Consider the following 26,233-nt stretch of genomic DNA (forward strand, 5'->3'; position numbering starts at 1 on the left):
GGGGGAAAGTGAAGCGTTTAGTGCGGAGCACATCTCTCCCATCACCCTCCCCCTCGGGACGCCGGACTGGCGGTCGTCGGCGCGACACGGCGCCACCCCTCCCATGCGGGGCAGGCGACGAGCGTGTGCTCCGCCGTGTCCAAGTCGCAACCACAATGGTGGCACTCTGCAGTCGGCTCGGCTCCGATCCGGTGCAGGAACTCACCGAAGCAACCATGCCCAGTGAGCACCTGCGTGAGCCGGAAAGTGAGGCGTCCTCTGTCACGATTCACCCAGTTCACAAGAACCGGGCGAATCGCCTCGACGGTCCTACGATCAGCCGAAGGATCGGCCAGTCGTCTGGACCATGACTCCAGCACGGATCGCCGAGATTGGGCCCTCCGCGCTCTGACCACACTGGGGCTGGGACGTGCCACGCCCCGGGCACGAAGGTCAGCCCGCCACTGATAGTCAGCGGCGAGCGCCTCCGCCTCCAGGACCCAGGGCGGCGTCCCAGCCAGTACACACGCCGCCTCGAAGGAGATGGTGCAATAGCCACGGATGACCCTGACCGCGATGGTGCGTTGCGGCCGTTGCAGCAGCTTCGCTACCCCCACGGCCAGGGAAATTGAAATAGCCTAGTACAACAACTGTATTCTGTATATCTCAATTACTTTTAGTATGTAAAATGAGATATCACTTCATTAAACAAAGGAATAAATATTAGTCAAGCTGGCAACATAATGCAGTACGCACGCAACCAGTAGCGTGCAGACTTATCTTGCGCGCACTCTATTTAATTTTGTGTTTTATGTTTATTCCTAGCATCAATACAACTAACACAATTTATCTGCTTATAGTCCTTGAGTAGCTATTACACGACACTGGCAAAAATAGCTCTGTGTAGGTAGATTGGTAATAAACAAAGAAATAAAAGAGTTAGGGTGCATTTTATAGGTTGCTTTTGGCTTGTCTTTTAACTGTCTATAATAAATACCTTTATAGTCAATGTACTCAATCTTTACAATCCATGTCAATAGCGCTATAACCCAATACAAATCTTCTGATCGCACCGCTCAGAGAAAAGGAGCAGAAATTCCTCGACATTGTCTTACAAATTTTTTAACGTAAACGAAACCAAGAAGACACGGTCTAAGTATTCAATTCGAGTCGAGTTCTGGATTCCAGGTAACTGTTATCTTCTGAGATTAATATTATGTTATGAGATAACTGTTAAATGACTATGAAAGGATTCAGGCTCACCTGAATCAATTGAAATTAATGTACTCTTTGCCTAATTTGAAAGTTCGGCCATCACTACATGACAGTGAAATTCAGTTAAAACGTCATAGATCTTAAACAGTCCAGAGACAATAGTACACAATTACACATAGTATAAATAAACAGTCGTAGGAAACACTACCTGCTGAATGAAACACAATTAAATCAATGTGATGTTTTGGGCTAAAACTAAAGTCCTTAATAATTAGTGAAAATGTACATTTACGAATTACCACCCGAGATTAACAAAGAACTATGTCGACTTTTGGACAACTTCGATTACTGGGAGGAGCTGGCCGGCAATTACATGATGTACACAGCGATGGACGTCATCGTAAGTATATTTATTACCAAGAATCACTTGGGATTTCCCAAATGCAGACCTTAGGGAACTTTAATGAAAAATCCGATTGAAGAACAAAAATTTCGCTGTTCTTGACACAACACAGTATAGCACAATATAAAAACAGTAAAAGTATACAAGTCAAATCAAATCAGTCTTATATTTATGTAGGCCGTTACTGATGTCATTTTTTTCACCTATTTGGAATACTGTTTTGCTCCTGAATCAGCAAGGATCTCTGAACTTGTTCTTTCCATCGCAACACAAAAAAATTACTACATTTTAAGATCAAATTAAATATTTCATTGAAGTGAAATTACTATGACTTGAACAGGTCAACTACCAAACTACTGAACCAATTAAACATAAGTTTAGTACTCTTGCTGTGAGGAGCACAATTTTAAACCTATGTATGTAGTTCCTTCATTCACATAGCAATTGACATATGTCATTAATTGACTAATAAATTTAGTACGTAATTGTTTTCCTTAAACTAATAATTGTTTACTAGAATTTGCTTGGAGTATGATCTCCAAGCACTGATGGATCCAGAACTGGATGAAATCTGACCTATAATACAACTAGTGTTACAAAATATTTGCATAAAACATTTTGAGAAAGTTCATTAATATTCAACTTTCACTGTTATGAAATCATATATGTTATACATGTGAATGCTAAAAAAATATATATTTCCCAATTGACAAATTATGAATGGTATAAAATATTATAGTTATTGAGGTTATGAGAGATGTTGGAGTTAGAGATGAAAATATGGAAATCATAATATTTGCACTATGTAGGCCAAAACATTGCATATTTAATTATAAGTATGAAAAAAGAAAACAGCACCATAAATTGATCCTCAAAGGGCAGGTAGCTCTCTACTCCTTGATGACAGGGTACATTTTTTTGTGTGAAGAACCTAAGAAGCTCCATACTTTTTTGCTTTGTTTATCACTCTTTTAACTAATTTCTTGTGTAGTAGTTGTGTTCCTTAAATAAGTCATAAGTGGACAGTGTAAGTCCATTCATGACTTATTAAAGGAAAGACGAAAGAATTAATTTGTAATGTGCGTTTATCTATTTAGGAAATAAAAGAGAAGGCTCGTCATCAGGGCATATCCCCAACGGAATACCTCCTGGAGTGCTGGGGGCAGAAAAACCATCGGATTGAGGAACTGTTTGTGTTGCTGTACCGCATGAAGCATATTCCTGCCATGAGGCGGCTAACCGGCGTCGTGCACGAGAGGTTCCATAGACTCCTACACAAGCTGGAGGCGGGGAACGGACAGGATGGAAACAGTCAGTATGCTAGTTCAATAAAATTACACAATAATAATTAAAGTTTGTAGATTGACCCCAGTCGAGTTGATTGGATATAGCATGAGAAGTCGGACATTTAAGTATCCGAATGTTAAAACGTACATGAGTCGACTATTATCAAAGCCGGCAATCTGACTTTTGAACAATGATTGGTAAATCAGAAAAACGAATTATTGACTTTGTATTCCATTGGCAGTCACAAAACTCTTCGGAACGACATCTTAGATAAATAACAGGTTAACTATTAACCTTTATTTAATGCAGGTTTTGAACCGTATTCTTTGAAGCACGATTATATTCAAATCAATCTGTATTGACATATCAATAAAATAATTTTGTCCAAATGCACAGATTGCCACCTTTGATAATAGACGACTCACATACAAAACAGTACATAGGTATTTTAAATTCAAATTTCATTGGAATATTAAAATAAAATATATATTATTTTCCTACTTTTTAGTTTGACTTAGTAAAAAAATTCTTTACTTATTTTACTACAGATAATTATATTTTATAAAAGTTTCAACAGTAAGAACTTTTCATTACAATTGATAAGAATAACACACCTGGCGATGTGCTGTCCTGTGGATTGTGTACGACTAAACGTTAATATTAAAATGCTCATTTATTTATATATGGGTGAGTGTGGTCAGGACGTTAGCCAATGTTATAAAATTATTGTACTGTCGGCGGTTCTTGCCACGTGTGCAACTTGCTGTGTGTAGTATAGTAGGATGGCGTCTTAAAGTTTGTGAAAGCTAATTATTCTATTGCATAGATATAAGAATGTGGGTTTTTATTAGCGGTGCCTACCCGGGCGGGCTCATTGTAATTAAAAATAAATTTAACAACAAAACTATATTGGGATAAGAAAATAAGGCAAACATAAATGTGAATAGTGTTGTGCGCCGGCCCGGGTACCTGCCACGGTCCGGCCTATATCTGCCGCCGTGCAACTGTCACTAAGAGCGTTAAAACGTTGAGTTCGCTAGGCTAGGGCACCCGGTACGCTTCGGGGGTCGGAGGAGGGCGTACCGCGGAGACTGACGTCGTTGGTCGTCGACTATCGCCTCGACGACCCGTCGGTCGGGCGTCCTCGGGGTGGCGCCGCGTGTCTGGTTGTAGTGTTGACCGCGGGAACCCCCCCTACTCTGACCGGGTTTTGACCCCGGACGGAGATCGGACGCCGGGTGTAAGAGTGCAGGGGAGTCGTTTAGTGGGTGGGCCCCAAATTCCTTGGGCCCGCGGTCTGCTCTCAACACCTGCAGATCGTTGAGTCTCACATACCCCGCGCGCCCCCTAGGCGCGGGGACCTCGTAGGAGGTTCGGCCCTCGGCCCGGAAAAAAAAAAAAAAAAACCCGGTACGCTTGTTGCAGACGCGCGCACCGGCGGCGCGCAGAGGGCCACCACCAGCAGCGACTCCGTCCCGCTCCCGGTCATACTCTTTGATCAGGTAACTAACCTTTCCATGACTTTAGTTTATCAATAAGGGGGATGATGCGTCAAAGTTTGTTTTAGGAAAACAACATCAATCGCAAATTAACATTAAACATTCTCATTAGCATACATTGAATTTATTTTTAAGTAGGTGTCATAATTCAGTATAAAATTAAATACCGCAAATATTTATGTAGATAAAGGGGAATGCCAGGTCGCCATAGTAATTTAGGCCCACAGTGCACATTTATAGTCATGATAATAATAGCAGACAACGGCAATAATTAATTAGTAAAAAAAAGGAATTTAGAAAAAAGGTGGCATTTTAAAGTTATTAAATAATTTTATCTTTCGTCAACATGTTATATAAAATGTCCTGTATGTAAAATCCTGTATTAGTTTATCTATTGTTTTATTTTATTTAGAACCAAAATCTATTAGAAATGAAAGAAAACACATTACATGGCAGATTTATAGCTTTACTCATCAATTTCATTATCATACTACAAAAACATCATCTAAAAATTGAGCTGGAGGGAAAATATTACACACAGTACACAGGGCACAGCATCCTACCGTAACCGTATAGGTAAAAGGTGTCGATTTAAACTGTGGGTGACTCACATGTATTTATTTATTTTATAATATTTTATTATAATTACACTACACAACAACACATACATACTTTATTTTATATCAACACATTCATTTATCACACAATCATACAAAACATTATTTACACTAAACAAAATAAAATTCACAAGCAAAGTCAGGCGATAACTGCAGTATAGCGGCGGCGATAATATTTCGCGAGTACATCGGTGCAACTGCATAGACGAACCGGTCGTCGCATCGATCCACCGCCACTACTGCCACCAGTCGAAAACTGACTTGCGAGCGCGCATCCCGTATTATCTTTTCTGTTCTACGCCTTTTATAATTTTTGCTTTTTGTTTCGTGTACCGCTTGTGTTGCTTATACTGTCTATTTCTTGTTTACTTTCTCCTTATTTTTATATATTGTGTTCGTCTTAAATAAAAACTTTCTTTGTGCCCTTTTGTGTTTGAAAAGACATTATAATACCAACCCAAGACGACTAAATAAACCAATAAACATGTACACAAACAGTCACAAGGCAGTTGCAAAACAAGCAATGATTTCGACATTTAAGATTTCCGGCTTCTATCAAGGCAATAATGGTGTTGCCATAAAAAACAAAAAAAATCTATAATAGTTACTTTAACTTAGTCAATGCTATCATACAAAAATAATCATAATTATTGTTAAAGGTACTTTCTGTGTTATTATATATATTTTTCACAAAATGAATAGTGAACGATTGAAATAATGTATGATAGAAAAAAAAAAATATTTTTCCGGTTAATTTTCTGTCAACATATTTTTTGTCGGGGAAACATTTGTACGGTAATTTAGGGTACCCTTCCAAGCGTAGTCGTTAAATGTTTAATATTTTTGGAAAAATATATTATTACCAACTTGCAAAGAATAATGAATACAAGGAAGAACCAGGATAAATATTAATATATTTTTTTAGGGTAACCAGATTACTGTGCAGCTCTGGGCCTAGATCTGGCATGCCCCTTTTTTGCAACATCCGAATTTAATGAAAGGCTCAACCTGAGAGAAATTGCTAACACTGCCCCTAACAAAAGCAAAGCTGCGCTGGATAGATCCATGGATCGGAATTGCTAGCTGCTGAGAAGATCCGCCGAGAAATTCAGTGGGTTGTGTCTATGGGTCAGTTCGCTCTCAGGACGGTGACCGGTGCTAGCGGCGGCCATGATAAGAGGGTTATCGTGTCGAGCCGCTCTGTCGAAATAGCGTTCTGACGCTACCTTAAGATACTTATGGGGCGGCTCTAAATTTAAATGACTCACACGACGGAATTTATAAGAGAATATAGCCGTTATTGCGCATCAGTCTGTCCGTCCTGCGCGATATTATCATCTCGAGTGGTGCGCAAGTAGATCCAATAAGCGTCTTATTTGATTTGATTTTGGAATTACAGGGGATCAGGCAGGCTCCCTCGAGCAGCGGACTCAACGGGCGCTCTCCCTCCGCGGACACGAGCTCGGCCACCAGCACCAGCACCGTGAGTGCCTCTCTGTCGAACGAACCTCGCGCAAAAATTATACGGATTGTGTTACCGTCGTGCAGGCTCGCCCTGGTGCATCACGAAAAATGCCTACATAAAGTGAATATGTTCAGGACATAATTTTATATAATGTTTTACATAAACAGGGTGTTCCACAAGGGGTACATCAAGTCCCATTCAAGTACATCATTCACTGGTGGTAGGACCTCTTGTGAGTCCGCGCGGGTAGGTACCACCACCCCGCCTATTTCTGCCGTGAAGCAGTAATGCGTTTCGGTTTGAAGGGTGGGGCAGCCGTTGTAACTATACTGAGACCTTAGAACTTATATCTCAAGGTGGATGGCGCATTTACGTTGTAGATGTCTATGGGCTCCAGTAACCACTTAACACCAGGTGGGCTGTGAGCTCGTCCATCCATCTAAGCATTAAAAAAAAAACTTCAAAGATGCCTATTCGTATCGAAAATAAACTTGTGAATACTGGTCGTAATTGAGTGCCCATACTGAATGGCGAATGGCGACCACTCACCATCAGGTGGGCCGTATGTCGAGTTCGCACGAGTTGTTTTTATTAAACTACTAGCTGACCCGGCAGACTTCGTAGTGCCTCAATCGATAAATAGAAGACCTAAACTTTTGTATAAAATAAACTTAAAAAAACAAAAGGAATCCGTCCGACGTCCATCCAAAATAACAATTTTGTTTTTCCTTTGGTGTGGGGACACACAAAACCAAATTGTTATTTTTATTTAATTCCGAGAAAATTCATATTTATTTACCTTTTAAACCTTCTCTGGACTCCCACAAATAATTCCAGACCAAAATTAACCAAATCGTCCAGCCGTTCTCGAGATTTAGTGAGACTAACGAACAGCATTTCATTTTTATATATATAGACTAGCTGTACCCGTCCGCTTCGCTGGGCATTTAAAATTAACATTATTATTTCACACCCCCACAAAGATTCTCATTATTAACGCCCCCGCAACTGGTGTAGGGAGTCCAACACTCATATAAATATTAGCCTATCCATTAAGTACATGTATTTTCTACATGGATACCAAGTTTCAAGTCAATCGGATGCATGGTTCAATAGTTAAAACGGAACATTCGTAAAACCACTGTAGATTTATATATTAGTATAGATATAGATTAAATTACAACTTACATTTTTTTACTTATACGATTTGCATCATTGATACTGACCGTGCTTCGATTGTACTCCCCTTGTGAGACACTCTGTATAAGATTGTAGTCCCAAAAACTCCAATCCACCACCCAGTGCTGAAGATATACAAAGGAGACTGAAACAATTACATATATTTTTGGGCCCGAATGTAACGTGGTGAAATTAGTATGAATTAATAGATTGAAATTTATCAGTACCTTGCTGAAAATTCTAAAAGTTTTCTCAATCTGAGAGCAGAGTTAATAAATATTTAGTAAACGTTAGGTTATGTTACAATCTCTATAAAAGAGCTGAATAACAACGTATTTAAGCAGAAGTAAATGTTTATTATATCCATTGGATAATCTTTTAAATGTCATATTATGAATGAATATCAATGATCTATATCAGGTATAGATTTACCTAAAAAGCCTCGAAAAAAATAAATCACAACGTATTGTATACCTAGTGTATTCACCTTCAATTATTATTAAAATGTCGTTCAGGAAGAGTGCAGGAGGAATAATATTATCTTGGTATGTACCTAACCGAGCTAAGGTACCATATTATAATACTATCCAAGGGTCCAACCATATAATATAATCCAACCGTATAATACTAACACTGTCCAAGGGTCGACGGCCTATAGAATTGTTATAATTAATTGCTATCCCACAATTCACACAGTGATCCATAATTTCAACAGTATCCAATTCAACAATTTCAAGTCAAACGTGTGAGCGATCTTCGGTGTCCAGTGTAGAAGCAACTGTCGTACAAGGCGTGCAGGGTTGGAATCCGTAATAATATAGCAGTGACCGTTGAAAATAAATAAAAACAGCCAGATAGATACACACTCAAAACGCGTCGAAAATACAAAACGAGTAGAGAAGAAAAAACCAACAACCGCCAAAATCCAAATATGAAGTGTTATAATCTATGAACAAGCGTCATGTCAAAGCTGTCACTTTTTGGCGGGAACGCGAGGAGTGAAGTTGTGTGATTTGTTTTATTTTTGTCTATTTAGTGTTTCTTCGTGTTTAAATGTGTAATAATGGTGGTTTATTAACTGCTTAATATCTGTGAAAGTGCACAAATGTGGGAAAATGAAACAAAGCCGCTGGACGTAACTTCTCGGGATCCTCCAAAAAGTCCACTGAAAAAATCTTAGTAAATGACCACCATTTTACTGAGATTATATTTCATCCCATATCATCTCATTTCATTTCATCCCAGCTGATTAATGTCTCAAATTAATCATCTTCATTTCATTTCACTCCATAATATCATTTTTCATAAAAATATGAATATAAATTAAAATAAGATATGACTTAGAGGTCTCAGTTACCAGGTCATAAAATACCTTTAAAAAAAATCAAAGCTGTCATTAAAAATACAATTGATTTTAATCGATTTGAAATCGATAATCATATTACTTTGTTAAGTAATAATAGACTTTTTCTTTATTTATGTATATAATCGCAATTAAATTCGCCGTATACTGCACTTGTATACAAAAAGTATAAATCGCTCATTTAATTACTTTGCATTCATTACCTAGTGTAATGTTTTTCTTTTTATAATCCTGTAATCGATTAATTAAATCGATCACACCGCTAAACCGACAAAAACTAATTTTCTCATTTTTCTCCGGTCCCAGTAAAAGGATTGAGGTGATTTTTTATATTCTTATACAAAAAAATATGACAAATTTTTTAGACTACATTTCAAGTTATTACATTTTTGGCTCACGATTTTCCGTCTAAAAAATTTATTGTATTCTTATTGCACTTGACACACACACATCTCGTCTTTGTACCTATAGTCCGCGCGGAAGCGCTAGTCACCTTCTGAGGTATGTGGAGGGGTAAGACGGGGAGGGCGTGATTGACAAGACGCACACGATATTATATTTAAGTGCAGATAAATCTCAGAATAACATATTAGATTTAATGCAATGGGTACCTAATTGTAATATTGTATTTTTCTATTTCTTGGTTAAACAACAAATGCATATTCAAAAGTGCTTATTATATTTTATTATTAACGATACCGATACAAAACAAATTTACAAGCAAATTAACATTTCTTAATAAGAAAATAAAAAAACGCTATCACCGTTATAGTACATTATAATTTTTTTTTTTTATCTAATTTGGTTTTTTTTCAACAAAAAATGATGAATTTTCGTTCGTAACACCCCCATGTCGAAATCATCAATGTAGATTCTCTTTTTTTATTTCTTTAGGTTTTCGTGGAGAAGTAAAGGACAATGCCCATTTTCTATGGGCGTTTGGGCCCCTAAAGAAAGTTGTCGAGTGATGATGGTTTTAACTTAGTTTGATACACAAAGAAATATCGTTTCATATTCAGAAAACGATTTTTATATTCTCACCAGGGTTTAAGAGAAATCTGTTTTTTTCTGCAGCTAAAATTAAGTTGTTGATTGTTTTCTTCGAAATCAATTCTCATAATTATTTACAGAATTAAATAAGTTAATTGTGATTAATGTTGCTAGAAATAAGCCCTTACGTACATTTTATTATTATTATATCCTCATAATAATAATAAAATGAAAATCCGGAAGCCGGCAACGATATTGTTGTTGTTGTTTTTAAATTCGCCAATAAGCAGGCAAAGAGCGTAGCCTATACAGCCTAGTCTGTCGTAGTAGCCGGTGTATCTCTTTTTATTGCTTTTTGGGATTTTTGACGTCAACTCGATGAATAGCACATTGAGTGAGCGTGAATTTCCGCAGACCTTTTATCTTGAAAAAAAAACAGTCACTGCTATGTTAGCCACAGTTTTATTCCAATGCCTCAATAATCGTGTACAAAGATTATTGACGTTTAATACACAAAACAACACCCAATTTATATATTATACATCACAATAAACTATTAAAAAAACATTAAAATAAAACTTCAAGTGACGCTTCACTCGGGTTGCTGCCAAAACTTTCTGATCATATATAATAAGAATAGAGTAATGGTAGGCCATTGAGATTTTTACTAATGGAATTATTAATATCTAAAATATTAAATAATTCATGGTTTTCAGTAATAATTATTATTACAATACATAAATATTGAATTGAACAAAAATAAACTAAAAAGTCTGTGAATTATAACCATTAGCTATTTTTTTTATTTGTTGTTCAAGTCACAGACAACTCTTTCGTTTGGCAGCATATAGGTTTACTATAAGGCTGTATGGGCTAAGCCCTTTTCCTATTGGCGAATTTAAAAACTATGGCACTCAGTTTTGGGATGTTATCAAATTAGTAATTAATTTTTTTGTAAAACAATGTCAGGTTGAAAGATATGTTGATACGTAAACTAAACAACGTGAAAAAATAAGGCATAGTTTTTCAAGTACAAATAGTTTTGACATAAAGTTAGCCCACTTTTGGGCATTGTCCTTTGGTTTTTCCGATGTTTGCCGATTCGAATTTCATTCAGCTACAATTCTCATTACGGTCTGAGAAAAAAAACTGTGCACATTGCAAATTACATTTTACACTGGTCGTGTAATTGGTTGACCCATCTTAGAATATTTTATCTCGTGTATGTTTGGAGCAAACTGGCAAGAACAACTGAATTGTGTAACCGTCGCGATGGTCGAGTCGACGGCAGACTGAGTTAGTTTGACGTTTGTCTTGTCTACCTCCCCCGCCCTACCGCTCACATACCTCAGGCGGGGCTAGCGCTTCCACGCATACTATAATATAATGATTCTCACTCACACGAACACACACACACACACACACACACACACACACACACACACACACACACACACACACACACACACACACACACACATATACACACACACATATATATGCACACACATCCATACACACACCGGGCATTTAGATTTAGTACAATCGTGAGTCACATGTCGTCAGTGACGCAAGGAATAATAGTCTCGTGGTGTGACGCCAGGACACCTCGTCCGCGCAGTACGACAAGTACGATGAGATCCTGCGCAAGGTGTCCGCCATCCCCAAGATGAGCTACGAGGAGCTGCGGCTCGCCACGGACGACTGGAGCGAGCGCAACCTGCTCGGCCGCGGCGGCTTCGGACAGGTCTACAAAGGTACGTGCCGCGACCCCCGCCCCCGCCGCCGCCCCCCACCCCTGACGCTCATGACCCTCGGCGTGCCCGCAGGAGAGTGGAAGCTGCTGGGCGTGGCGGTGAAGAGGCTGCGCGACAACGAGGGCCGCGACCAGGAGCTCGTGCGGGAGATGTGCCTCAACCAGTACCGCCACGACAACATTCTGCCCCTCTACGGATACAGCCTGGGAGGTAGGTGAGCGCGCGCCGCCGCGCGGGGCCGCCAACGAGCTGACGAGTGTGTCGTGCGCAGGGCCCGAGGCGTGCCTGGTGTACCAGCTGATGGCGGGCGGCTCGCTGGAGCAGCGGCTGCGGCCCAAGGACGGCGCCGCGCCACTCTCCTGGCCGCAGCGCTGCAGAATCATGTGCGGGGTGGCCAGGTATGAGCAGACATATCATCTGATGGAGAGATAGGAGCGCCTTCTGAGTGACAGACTGTTCGCAGAGGGCTGCAGTTCCTGCACACGATGACCGGCAGCGCGCTCATCCACGGGGACATCAAGCCGGCCAACATCCTGCTGGACCAGTGCCTCGAGCCCAAGATCGGAGACTTCGGCCTCGCGCGGAAGGGGCCCTACGGAGACGAACGGACGCATCTGAAGGTCTCACGGTCAGTGCTTGCAGCCTCACTCTGCGTTCATGACTTGTTTAACCTTAACTGTCACTAACTTAGCACTCGGGGGCGTGACGCATGCGCATCGTGATTAGAGATGAAACGGATATCCTGTAACTATCCGGTATCCGGCCTATTCGGCCATGTTTTCACTATCCGGCCGGATACCGGATAGTAATTCAGTATTTGTATTTGTTTTTCTTGATCGCGAAAATCACTACTATTATCATTTGCCACTTCATTGAAACAGTCCCAAAAAGTGTCATGAGCTTCACGTGTGAAGTTAGATCCAGTTTCATCTTCTTTCATTCAAAACCGCAACGACACGCATGAACAAAAACAAACTGACACGCGCGAACACTTGAACGCTCCCGAGTCGTCGCGATCTCCGCTCACGTGCGACAACACCCGAACTCGCACGAATATTTCCGAAAGGGCCGAATATCCGGCACTCCGGCCTCGCAGCTTGCCGAATATTCGGTATTCGGTATCCGGCCAAACCACTATCCGTTTCATCTCTAATCGTGATCGCTTGCACTGCGACGCGCATTGCGCCGCCCCCGCGCCCGCGTCCGCGCGCCCCCCGCGGCTGCGCACACGGGGCATGGGGAGGTATACCTACTTGACGGTCATTGTTGATGCTCAATGTATTCTTTCTTTCTTCTATTTTTTTAAAAATCTCAGTCGCTTAGTAATATACCATCCAGATACAATACAGTACACGCAAAGATATCTTACTGCAACTTTTTATTAATAAAATTCAAAAGAATATTTAGCCTTCTGCATAATGACGATCGCCTCATCATTGTGACATGCCGTTGTTGACCCGATGTAACCGCATCGTGTAGAGTGTACGGGACGAGGCCCTACTTGCCGGACGAGTACCTGCAGTCGTGCGTCCTGTCGCCGGCCGTCGACGTGTACAGCTTCGGCGTGGTGGTGGCCGAGACCAGCACGGGGCTGCCGGCCTGGGACCGCTCCCGCGCGCGGCCCCTGCTGGCGCACCAGCTGCACGCGTGGCACGCCGCGCGGCACGAGCTGGGCGCGCTGCACGACCCGCGCCTGCCGCCGCACCCCGCGCTGTGCCGCGCGCTGCTGGAGCTGGCGCTGCACTGCACGCAGCCGCCGCGCGAGGCGCGCCCGCCCATGCTGCTCGTGTACCGCCGCCTGCACGCGCTCGCCGCCTGCTAGCCGCACCGGCTGCACGAGCCGCGCCCGCGCCGCACCCCGCGCTGTGCCGCGCGCTGCTGGAGCTGGCGCTGCACTGCACGCAGCCGCCGCGCGAGGCGCGCCCGCCCATGCTGCTCGTGTACCGCCGCCTGCACGCGCTCGCCGCCTGCTAGCCGCACCGGCTGCACGAGCCGCGCCCGCGCCGCACCCCGCGCTGTGCCGCGCGCTGCTGGAGCTGGCGCTGCACTGCACGCAGCCGCCGCGCGAGGCGCGCCCGCCCATGCTGCTCGTGTACCGCCGCCTGCACGCGCTCGCCGCCTGCTAGCCGCACCGGCTGCACGAGCCGCGCCCGCGCCGCACCCCGCGCTGTGCCGCGCGCTGCTGGAGCTGGCGCTGCATTGCACGCAGCCGCCGCGCGAGGCGCGCCCGCCCATGCTGCTCGTGTACCGCCGCCTGCACGCGCTCGCCGCCTGCTAGCCGCACCGGCTGCACGAGCCGCGCCCGCGCCGCACCCCGCGCTGTGCCGCGCGCTGCTGGAGCTGGCGCTGCACTGCACGCAGCCGCCGCGCGAGGCGCGCCCGCCCATGCTGCTCGTGTACCGCCGCCTGCACGCGCTCGCCGCCTGCTAGCCGCACCGGCTGCACGAGCCGCGCCCGCGCCGCACCCCGCGCTGTGCCGCGCGCTGCTGGAGCTGGCGCTGCATTGCACGCAGCCGCCGCGCGAGGCGCGCCCGCCCATGCTGCTCGTGTACCGCCGCCTGCACGCGCTCGCCGCCTGCTAGCCGCACCGGCTGCACGAGCCGCGCCCGCGCCGCACCCCGCGCTGTGCCGCGCGCTGCTGGAGCTGGCGCTGCACTGCACGCAGCCGCCGCGCGAGGCGCGCCCGCCCATGCTGCTCGTGTACCGCCGCCTGCACGCGCTCGCCGCCTGCTAGCCGCACCGGCTGCACGAGCCGCGCCCGCGCCGCACCCCGCGCTGTGCCGCGCGCTGCTGGAGCTGGCGCTGCATTGCACGCAGCCGCCGCGCGAGGCGCGCCCGCCCATGCTGCTCGTGTACCGCCGCCTGCACGCGCTCGCCGCCTGCTAGCCGCACCGGCTGCACGAGCCGCGCCCGCGCCGCACCCCGCGCTGTGCCGCGCGCTGCTGGAGCTGGCGCTGCACTGCACGCAGCCGCCGCGCGAGGCGCGCCCGCCCATGCTGCTCGTGTACCGCCGCCTGCACGCGCTCGCCGCCTGCTAGCCGCACCGGCTGCACGAGCCGCGCCCGCGCCGCACCCCGCGCTGTGCCGCGCGCTGCTGGAGCTGGCGCTGCACTGCACGCAGCCGCCGCGCGAGGCGCGCCCGCCCATGCTGCTCGTGTACCGCCGCCTGCACGCGCTCGCCGCCTGCTAGCCGCAACGGCTGCACGAGCCGCGCCCGCGCCGCACCCCGCGCTGTGCCGCGCGCTGCTGGAGCTGGCGCTGCACTGCACGCAGCCGCCGCGCGAGGCGCGCCCGCCCATGCTGCTCGTGTACCGCCGCCTGCACGCGCTCGCCGCCTGCTAGCCGCACCGGCTGCACGAGCCGCGCCCGCGCCGCACCCCGCGCTGTGCCGCGCGCTGCTGGAGCTGGCGCTGCATTGCACGCAGCCGCCGCGCGAGGCGCGCCCGCCCATGCTGCTCGTGTACCGCCGCCTGCACGCGCTCGCCGCCTGCTAGCCGCACCGGCTGCACGAGCCGCGCCCGCGCCGCACCCCGCGCTGTGCCGCGCGCTGCTGGAGCTGGCGCTGCACTGCACGCAGCCGCCGCGCGAGGCGCGCCCGCCCATGCTGCTCGTGTACCGCCGCCTGCACGCGCTCGCCGCCTGCTAGCCGCACCGGCTGCACGAGCCGCGCCCGCGCCGCACCCCGCGCTGTGCCGCGCGCTGCTGGAGCTGGCGCTGCACTGCACGCAGCCGCCGCGCGAGGCGCGCCCGCCCATGCTGCTCGTGTACCGCCGCCTGCACGCGCTCGCCGCCTGCTAGCCGCACCGGCTGCACGAGCCGCGCCCGCGCCGCACCCCGCGCTGTGCCGCGCGCTGCTGGAGCTGGCGCTGCACTGCACGCAGCCGCCGCGCGAGGCGCGCCCGCCCATGCTGCTCGTGTACCGCCGCCTGCACGCGCTCGCCGCCTGCTAGCCGCAACGGCTGCACGAGCCGCGCCCGCGCCGCACCCCGCGCTGTGCCGCGCGCTGCTGGAGCTGGCGCTGCACTGCACGCAGCCGCCGCGCGAGGCGCGCCCGCCCATGCTGCTCGTGTACCGCCGCCTGCACGCGCTCGCCGCCTGCTAGCCGCACCGGCTGCACGAGCCGCGCCCGCGCCGCACCCCGCGCTGTGCCGCGCGCTGCTGGAGCTGGCGCTGCATTGCACGCAGCCGCCGCGCGAGGCGCGCCCGCCCATGCTGCTCGTGTACCGCCGCCTGCACGCGCTCGCCGCCTGCTAGCCGCACCGGCTGCACGAGCCGCGCCCGCGCCGCACCCCGCGCTGTGCCGCGCGCTGCTGGAGCTGGCGCTGCACTGCACGCAGCCGCCGCGCGAGGCGCGCCCGCCCATGCTGCTCGTGTACCGCCGCCTGCACGCGCTCGCCGCCTGCTAGCCGCACCGGCTGCACGAGCCGCGCCCGCGCCGCACCCCGCGCTGTGCCGCGCGCTGCTGGAGCTGGCGCTGCATTGCACGCAGCCGCCGCGCGAGGCGCGCCCGCCCATGCTGCTCGTGTACCGCCGCCTGCACGCGCTCGCCGCCTGCTAGCCGCACCGGCTGCACGAGCCGCGCCCGCGCCGCACCCCGCGCTGTGCCGCGCGCTGCTGGAGCTGGCGCTGCACTGCACGCAGCCGCCGCGCGAGGCGCGCCCGCCCATGCTGCTCGTGTACCGCCGCCTGCACGCGCTCGCCGCCTGCTAGCCGCACCGGCTGCACGAGCCGCGCCCGCGCCGCACCCCGCGCTGTGCCGCGCGCTGCTGGAGCTGGCGCTGCATTGCACGCAGCCGCCGCGCGAGGCGCGCCCGCCCATGCTGCTCGTGTACCGCCGCCTGCACGCGCTCGCCGCCTGCTAGCCGCACCGGCTGCACGAGCCGCGCCCGCGCCGCACCCCGCGCTGTGCCGCGCGCTGCTGGAGCTGGCGCTGCACTGCACGCAGCCGCCGCGCGAGGCGCGCCCGCCCATGCTGCTCGTGTACCGCCGCCTGCACGCGCTCGCCGCCTGCTAGCCGCACCGGCTGCACGAGCCGCGCCCGCGCCGCACCCCGCGCTGTGCCGCGCGCTGCTGGAGCTGGCGCTGCACTGCACGCAGCCGCCGCGCGAGGCGCGCCCGCCCATGCTGCTCGTGTACCGCCGCCTGCACGCGCTCGCCGCCTGCTAGCCGCAACGGCTGCACGAGCCGCGCCCGCGCCGCACCCCGCGCTGTGCCGCGCGCTGCTGGAGCTGGCGCTGCACTGCACGCAGCCGCCGCGCGAGGCGCGCCCGCCCATGCTGCTCGTGTACCGCCGCCTGCACGCGCTCGCCGCCTGCTAGCCGCACCGGCTGCACGAGCCGCGCCCGCGCCGCACCCCGCGCTGTGCCGCGCGCTGCTGGAGCTGGCGCTGCACTGCACGCAGCCGCCGCGCGAGGCGCGCCCGCCCATGCTGCTCGTGTACCGCCGCCTGCACGCGCTCGCCGCCTGCTAGCCGCAACGGCTGCACGAGCCGCGCCCGCGCCGCACCCCGCGCTGTGCCGCGCGCTGCTGGAGCTGGCGCTGCACTGCACGCAGCCGCCGCGCGAGGCGCGCCCGCCCATGCTGCTCGTGTACCGCCGCCTGCACGCGCTCGCCGCCTGCTAGCCGCACCGGCTGCACGAGCCGCGCCCGCGCCGCACCCCGCGCTGTGCCGCGCGCTGCTGGAGCTGGCGCTGCACTGCACGCAGCCGCCGCGCGAGGCGCGCCCGCCCATGCTGCTCGTGTACCGCCGCCTGCACGCGCTCGCCGCCTGCTAGCCGCACCGGCTGCACGAGCCGCGCCCGCGCCGCACCCCGCGCTGTGCCGCGCGCTGCTGGAGCTGGCGCTGCACTGCACGCAGCCGCCGCGCGAGGCGCGCCCGCCCATGCTGCTCGTGTACCGCCGCCTGCACGCGCTCGCCGCCTGCTAGCCGCACCGGCTGCACGAGCCGCGCCCGCGCCGCACCCCGCGCTGTGCCGCGCGCTGCTGGAGCTGGCGCTGCACTGCACGCAGCCGCCGCGCGAGGCGCGCCCGCCCATGCTGCTCGTGTACCGCCGCCTGCACGCGCTCGCCGCCTGCTAGCCGCACCGGCTGCACGAGCCGCGCCCGCGCCGCACCCCGCGCTGTGCCGCGCGCTGCTGGAGCTGGCGCTGCACTGCACGCAGCCGCCGCGCGAGGCGCGCCCGCCCATGCTGCTCGTGTACCGCCGCCTGCACGCGCTCGCCGCCTGCTAGCCGCAACGGCTGCACGAGCCGCGCCCGCGCCGCACCCCGCGCTGTGCCGCGCGCTGCTGGAGCTGGCGCTGCACTGCACGCAGCCGCCGCGCGAGGCGCGCCCGCCCATGCTGCTCGTGTACCGCCGCCTGCACGCGCTCGCCGCCTGCTAGCCGCACTTTACTGTTTCATCTTTACACCATTCATATTAACCAATAAACAACGAATTATCTATATATTTTAATGTAAATAAGTAACATAAGTTTAATGGGTGACTGATTATTTGTACGAATTATTGTGCTATGTTTATATATACCATATTTTTTGATTATACAAATTGTTTCATTTTCTGAACGAAACTAATCATTATTCTTCCATTGAAGCTGGAGTGTGGGCTAACCGACGACTAGATAATAATAATATATTAATTAGCTCGATCGTGTCCTGCGAGAGGTCACGTGGCTCTGGGCACTCGACTGGACTCCACAATGTGAGACGTCGAGATATAATTCATATAATATAACACGAGATTAAGCCGTAGAAGTAGTTTTCATCACGGAATAGATAAATAAGGTTGGAATGGTAATGTAGGCGGGGCAAGCGTGCCACAGCTATGATTCTACAATCATAACTCGACCGATTCTTTCATTCACCGCGTTTAGTGCGCTTCGGACTACTTGGGCGAACAGATGTCCGCTTTATAATGCCGTGTTGTGCAATTATAACTTGTAAAACAAAAAGTCAGACCTCAAGTATAGAGCGAGGAGGTATATCTTTCGATCCATAAGTTGAAATTACCATTTAATTACAATATTATTTGTCTAAAACATAAAAATATACTGAGCATTATGAAATTCCAAACATTAACAACATTATTGCAACAAGTTATAAATAACATACATTGCGCGATGTGTACTCGCCCAATGAACGCAATGACCAAGTCCGCTTCCAATGTACTACATGCATTGCGTTCTCTACACTTCAATATTTGAAATTTCGGCCTTTGCCTGATTGGCCGTGGTGCACGGCGCTAGTTGGTCGATAGTGAGGTGACCATGTGGTGAAATAAAATCATCGGCAGAATTCTCGACTATATTTACATTTGACATAGATATTTTTGTATTATTTTATATTTAATTAATGATACCTAGTATATTCTTAGTGAGACGTATTTTAAGTAAAATAAATTTGTATTATTATTACTGAATTATTATCATTGAATTTATGTGAAGGTCTAATATAAAGGGACATGTAGACCTCTCATTTACGGGTATTTACTATATTGTCTAAGACGTTTTAAAATCTAAGTGAAATGCTATTTGACTTATGCAATAAATTATAAATTTTAGGTTTCCTAAAGAACCTAACGCCAGGGAACAATGGATTGACGTGACAGGTAGAGGAAACTGGAGACAAAGACGAGTACTATTTGCTCTAAACATTTTACTGAAAATGATTTTAACATAAAAAGATCAGGCTACACTTTGTTTTGAAAAATTCATTCGCAATTAATAGCAAGCGCCAACTGCTTAACAAATACGTTTTATTCCAGGGACAGTGATTATTTGTAATTAATAAAAGTAAAATAGTTTTTTTTTTCAATATTTATTTCATGTTTCATTTTTCCCCATTCATTCATCAAATAATTTATCGATAAAGAATATCGGTTTTATCAAGCACTAGCGTGTATGAACATTTAGTTGCCTTTTTGCGTGTGTGAGTGTGTATGCCTACGGGAGTTTTGTGCTAGTTTGCGAACGAATATCTGCCCTGAGATTTATGTATGGGTGTTTTTGTTGTGTGCGAAATATTTGTAATCATAGTCTGCGTATGTGTAGAAATTAAAATAGTGGGGATGAAGCGGCGATACTGGTTCTAATACAAAATTAGAGCAAAGGCCTTTCCAACCTTATTTATCTATTCCGTGGTTTTCATTATAACATTTTACTTTAGTGATTAAATGAAACGAGCGTTTTGGATTAGAAGAGTTTATATTTATGGATGTGAAGTTAGTGGAAATGAGATGAAGCTTGCGATTTAAAATTCATTAATTACGCAAATGCAAAAATGTTATTAAATCGAGCTATGAAATTTAAACGAGAAAAATTCACTATATAAAACGTAATTACTGGCAGTAACAGTACTGTAGTGCGCGCGGAGTCACCTGAGGTATGTGGCGGGGTAGACGAAGGAGGGCGTGATTGACAAGACGCACACGATATTGGAAAGGAAGGAAAGGCCTATGTCCAGCTGTGGGCAGATAAAGGCTGATGATGATGACGACACGATATTATATTTAAGTGCAGATAAATCTCAGAATAACATGTTAGAATTAATGTAATGGGTACCTAATTGTAATATTGTATTTTTCTATTTCTTGATTAAACAAAAAATTCATATTCAAAAGTGTTTATTATATTTTATAATTAACGATACAAAACAATTTTATAAGCAAATTAACATTTCTTAATAAGAAAATAAAATAAAAAACCATATCACTATTATAGTACATTATAAAAAAATTATTTATTTATCTGTTTTTATTTTTTATCAACAATCTTTTTTATTTCTTTAGGTTTTCGTGGAGAAGTAAATCTTGGTTTTTCCGATTCGAAATTCTTTCAGCTACAATTCTCATTACGGTCTGAGAAAAAAAACTGTGCACGTTGTAAATTACATTTTACACTGGTCGTGTTATTGGTGGACCCATCTTAGGATATTTTATCTCGTGAATGTTTGGAACAAACTGGCAAGAACAACTGTATCTGGCGGCAGACCGAGTTAGATTGACGTTTTTCTACCTCGCCCGCCCTGCCGCTCACATACCTCAGGCGGTGACTAGCGCTTCCGCGCATACTATAGACAGTTAGCAGCCCTTATAAGTATCAGGCCGCGCGATAGGTACCATCAGAGTATCTGTTTCTCCCGCGGAGCAGTTGATCGATACGATTATCAAGGTGATTAGTGGTTTCAAGGTGATTAGATTAAATACAGATTTGTGCTTTATCACGGGGCTTAATAATTTCACCTAGATTTGCTACATCTGCATTTTTTATTTATCAGGCAGCATTGGAAATAATGTTGTTCTGTCGACCTTTTGGTGGGAACGCGAGGAGTGAATTTGTGTGATTTGTTTCATTTTGTCTATTTAGTGTTTCTTCAAGTTTAAATGTATAGGTAATAACGGTGGTTTATTAACTATTTAATATCTGTGAAAGTGCATAAATGTGGGAAAATGAAACAAAGTCGCTGGACGTAACTACTTGAGATCCTCCAAAAAGCCCACTGAAAAAATTTCAGTAAATGACCACCATTATACTGCGATTATATTTCATCGCATACCTATCATCTCTTATCATTTCATTTCATTTCATCCCAGTTGATTAATGTCTCAAATTAATCATCTTCATTTCATTTCACTCCATATTATCTTTTTCATAAAAATTAGAATATAAATTAATATGGCCGTTTTCCAATTACAGCACAAGAGCGCATTATGCGGCATAATGCTCAACTAAGCTTCAGCATAATTCGGCATTGTGCGTCACTGAGTCGCATTATGCTCTGTAATTGGAAAACTACCATTAAGTAATGGTTAATTATGCCGCATAATTAACCATTATGCGCATTATGCCGCATAGTGCGCTCTTGTGCTGTAATTGGAAAACGGCCTATAAGACATGACTTAAGGGTCTCAGTTACCAAGTCATAAAATACCTCAAAAAAAAAGTGGTTTTGTCAAGACTGTCAAGTTGTGACTAGGTTTAATTAACATCTATTTAATGAGTTGATTGTTTAGGGTTTAAATATAATCCTAAATCTTTACTCACGCACGCAAAAATGTCGTTCATTGTGAAGCAACTAAGTCGAAGTGTTAGTAAACTAATTTATCACAAATCAGATGCAGACAGCCTACTACATAATTACAAACATTAATGTATAATTTTCAGGTACTGTCGCCGGCTTTCAAAGTAGCAAAAAGGATTAATTTTTCTACGAGTAAGTTTCTTTATGTTTAAGTCTAATAATTTTTATTTATACCTACTTAGTATAGGCCTTTAAAAGTATTACATAACCTACAAATTTTAAGTTGTAGTTAAGTGTCTTTTATTCGTTTATTTTACTACATATGAGTCGTCTATTATCAAAGGTGGCAATCTGTGCATTTGGACAAATTTTTTTTATTGATATGTCAAATCAGATTGATTTGAATATAATCGTCTCCTTCAAAGAATACGGTTCAAAACCTGCATTAAATAAAGGTTAATAGTTAACCTGTTATTTATCTAAGATGTCGTTCCGAAGAGTTTTGTGACTGCCAATGGAATACAAAGTCAATAATTCGTTTTTCTGATTTACCAATCATTGTCCAAAAGTCAGATTGCCGGCTTTGATAATAGTCGACTCATATACGCGTATTTTTAAGTAGACTGAATTTGACACAATTTTCAAATATTTATCGGAAACGACAAAGAGAAGATTTTCTACCAAGCAAATGTCTTTGTTAGATCAAACTTCAGACTTTTGTTCGAAACTTTTAAGCTTAAGTAACTTAATTTTGAAAACGCCATTTGCCGAATTTTTTCTATACTATCATAGCCACCGCTGCAAGTTTATTAGTTAACTAAAGGTGTACTAATTCAGTCTACATTTTTATTCTGTCCAAAGGTGTAGTGTACTCTACTCAATTTATCTCTGACACTCATGAAACAGTTTTGTGCCAGTTTGTATGCTATGTTTAGATGGACATAATTAAACTATTAACACAATTTATTGATTACAGCCAGCACTACAAGAGCTCCTAAAGTTCAGAAGCCTGCTCCAGACTTCAGTGCGACAGCAGTTGTCAATGGAGAGTTCAATCAACTTAAACTTTCAGATTTCACAGGAAAATATGTAGTTCTGTTCTTCTATCCATTGGATTTGTATGTATCATTCTAAGTTCTTTCTCTCACCAGAGGGTGAATAGTTCAAATATATATCTTTAACTATCACTAGTTATTCATTTAATAATTAATTGTAATTGGCATCACTTTTCAAGGTGATGAAATAAGCAGTAGCATAAAGTAGAGCTGTTGCTTAAAAAAATATTAACCTGTGACATTTATTGTCATGGTAGGTATATTATATACATACTCCTTTCATCAATACCACCCATTCAGTTAATAAATAATTAATGAAGCTTATGTTTAATAAATTTGTATGTTACAGCACATTTGTATGTCCGACAGAGCTCATAGCGTTCAGTGATAAAGCTAAAGACTTTGCTGGAATCGATTGTCAGGTGATTGGAGTGTCCACAGACTCTGAGTTCAGTCACCTCGCATGGATCAACACTCCTAGGAAGGTTTGTACAAGAGCTAAGTATTCATCTTTGTAAACCAGGCACATGCTGTGCTTTGTCATTAAAAAAACAATTCTTTTGCAGGACGGTGGATTGGGAAAAATGGAAATTCCTCTGCTTGCTGATTACAAAAAACAGATTTCAAAAGATTATGATGTGTTACTCGATGATGGGTTTGCATTAAGAGGTGTGCACTATGTCACTAATGTTATGAAGCTATTAACACAAAGCCTTTCAACATTGAGTTGAACCAAACAGTATCCTTGTGTTGTGATGCCATTAACTTTTATTATTGTCCATTTTCAATGTCAGGTTTGTTCATAATCGACCGTAATGGCACACTGCGTCACATGTCGGTGAACGATCTGCCCGTGGGCCGCTCCGTGGACGAGACGCTCCGCCTGGTCAAGGCCTTCCAGTTCGCCGACAAGCACGGAGAGGGTATGCTGTCCTGCTCTAACGCTTTCGGCCTCACCCGCCATCTCCGAATCTAGAATTTATCTACGTTACTCTCTAATTATAAACATTGCTATTAAAATGGTCTAAAAACGAAAATCGAAACAAATAATGAATATTACGAAGTATTCCTATGCAGGAGTGTTAAAGTCACGCAGGCTGTCAACCAGGCACCAATTTTTATTATATATTATTATAAGTACTTGACCCCTGTTTATGAATTACTTCTATGAGGATTCTACAGATCCTACAATGTAAACTCTTTTTTCTTTTTCGAAGTTGACATTCTCTCCGACTGAAATGCTGGAACCATCTCATGTCTCACAGCGGGTGCTGGAATGGTCGGACGAGCTCACGGCCGACCCAGCGTCAAGTGGTAGCCGCAGCCCAAATTGCCCAAATCATCATCAAATCGGTTTTTACAGCACAAAGGCTGCCTCACCTATGAAACCGACACCTTACAAAACCTGCATAAGGCCCGGCATGACTTACCCGAGTGTGCTGTTCACGCACACACATAGACACCCTCCAATCCCTACAGTCCCGCTCTTGCAGGCTAGCCTCGGAGCTCCGTGGTTCGTGAGGGACGTTGACCTACACGACGACTGGGCCTCGACTCAATCCGGAAATAAATGAAGTCAGCGTCGGAACGGTACTTCGATAAGGCTATGCGTCATGATAATCGGCTTATTGTTGCCACCGCTGACTACTCCCCGAATCCTGATCACGCAGGAGCTAGTCACATATTTAAAAAATAAGCTATTTATACATATGTATATTTGATGCGCAGTGTGCCCGGCCGGCTGGAACCCGGACACCAACGCCGACACCATCAAGCCGAACCCCAAGGACAGTAAAGAATACTTTCAAAAAGCTAATTAACTAGAACATTGAGGTCGCACTTACCGGCTGCCGTATAGTGTAAGGATACGTTCCGTTGTTATATCCACAAGAGTACAGTGTGTGAAAATATATGATCGTGTTATAGAAACTACACTTGTTTCATTGTACCTTAACTTTCGATCAACAATAGTAACTAGATATAATAGCCGGCAAACTTCTTGAGCATTTGTCGACGTAGTGGGGGTAAGTTCGCGCATGGTACACTCACGTGCAAAAACAATATTTACTCTGCGTCATAATGCTATTAAATTATTAAAATCAACATATTATGTATTTAATATAGGTTAATAATTGTAATAATTTAATCTTGGGGTAAAATAGATATTCCTTCTATTAAGTCAAAACTAGAGCTGTTGGCAGTTCTTGGTTCAGTTGAAGCGACGCTGGTATTTGTAATTTTTTTTTCGTTATCATAATCTTGACCATCATCATCATCACTGTTTTCATCACCCGAGTCGCTATCATCGTGATGAGTCGATATAGGGCTCATCGGCGTAGTTTACAACTCGGTCGGTTCGGTCTTCTTTTTTGTCTATAATTAATTATTTTTTGAAGATATTCGATTTGTAGTAATCGAATGTTACTTTTTTCAATTACCAGCTTCCGATTACTTTCTGTTTTTTTTTCCATCATTCTTCATTCCGAGCCATTAAAATTTATATCTTCTTTAAAATTTTCGAAGCCTTTCTACGATACGGAGTTTCGCTGCCTGTTATGTAGTTATTATGATTACATCTTTTTATTACATATTGAACGAAACTATCCATTCCGGTAACTTTCTTCTTCCCTGATCTTTTCTTACCCGGAGTCCGAAACACGGCGAGCAAGCCAGTCTTTAGCTTCGTTAATAATGCACCTAACAGTACTCACTGATGTTTTTCTTGCTTCCGAAGTCTGTTTTACTTTTTCCATATCATTCTTCTCCTGTTTTATAATGAAGCAATATACGTCGTACACAATTTTTCTACCCTTTCTTTTGAATACTACGCCATAGCGTATTTTTTATAAAAAATCAACAAACACTCAACATATAGCAATGGCAACAAAGTCCACAAGCAATTATAACAAATAACTTAACGATTAATAACGATAGACTTTTTACTGTACGCAAGCGTACTTTTGGGAGCAAGCGGAGCGAGGGCGCGGTGCGGGACGCAAGGTTCGACTGATCTACCAATAACGCGCTCGATACGATTTCCCCTGCCGTCGCGCCTCACCCTCACCACCAAAGTGATCTAAAATTCGGTTCTGCGCAGTCAAAGTCATTTGCTCACGAAGTTTGCCGGTTACTATACACGGTCGGTGCAGAAAATCCGTCTCGTCAAATAACTGCTCACTTGAAATGTGAGCTGTTATTTTGTTTAGTTCACTTTGTGTTTGACACAGCCAATGTCAACCCGTCTCACAATGCCGCAGTGTGTATTCAAAAGTTGCAAAAATAATGCCCGAAAAAGCAATTTAACAGCTGAAGTATCTTACTTTCGGTAAGTACATGAAGTATAAACTATATTTTAGGCTTTAAACTAATAAATAATATTAAATTTTGAACAAAATTACCGATTTTTAG

General features: G+C 46.3%; 2 protein-coding genes across 2 annotated transcripts; both read left to right on the top strand.

The window, feature by feature from the left end:
• Window positions 1-1,344: 1,344 nt before the first annotated feature.
• Window positions 1,345-18,300, top strand: pll (serine/threonine-protein kinase pelle). The gene is made up of 9 exons (XM_028182154.2): window positions 1,345-1,594; window positions 2,695-2,908; window positions 4,310-4,386; window positions 6,400-6,483; window positions 11,601-11,754; window positions 11,827-11,964; window positions 12,026-12,152; window positions 12,218-12,382; window positions 13,234-18,300. Exons 1-9 carry the CDS (start codon window positions 1,475-1,477, stop codon window positions 13,574-13,576), a joined length of 1,422 nt encoding a protein of 473 aa, XP_028037955.2. The 5' UTR covers window positions 1,345-1,474; the 3' UTR covers window positions 13,577-18,300.
• Window positions 18,301-21,679: 3,379 nt separating this feature from the next.
• Window positions 21,680-24,754, top strand: LOC114248746 (peroxiredoxin-2). Its single transcript, XM_028182155.2, has 7 exons — window positions 21,680-21,836; window positions 21,914-21,962; window positions 22,747-22,888; window positions 23,175-23,310; window positions 23,392-23,494; window positions 23,620-23,748; window positions 24,554-24,754. The coding sequence occupies exons 1-7, from the start codon at window positions 21,804-21,806 to the stop codon at window positions 24,643-24,645; spliced, it is 684 nt and encodes a 227-aa protein (XP_028037956.1). The 5' UTR covers window positions 21,680-21,803; the 3' UTR covers window positions 24,646-24,754.
• Window positions 24,755-26,233: the final 1,479 nt, after the last annotated feature.

This window comes from Bombyx mandarina, chromosome 26 (genome assembly GCF_030267445.1).
Source record: "Bombyx mandarina strain Sakado chromosome 26, ASM3026744v2".
In the NCBI taxonomy this organism is placed as follows: domain Eukaryota; kingdom Metazoa; phylum Arthropoda; class Insecta; order Lepidoptera; family Bombycidae; genus Bombyx; species Bombyx mandarina.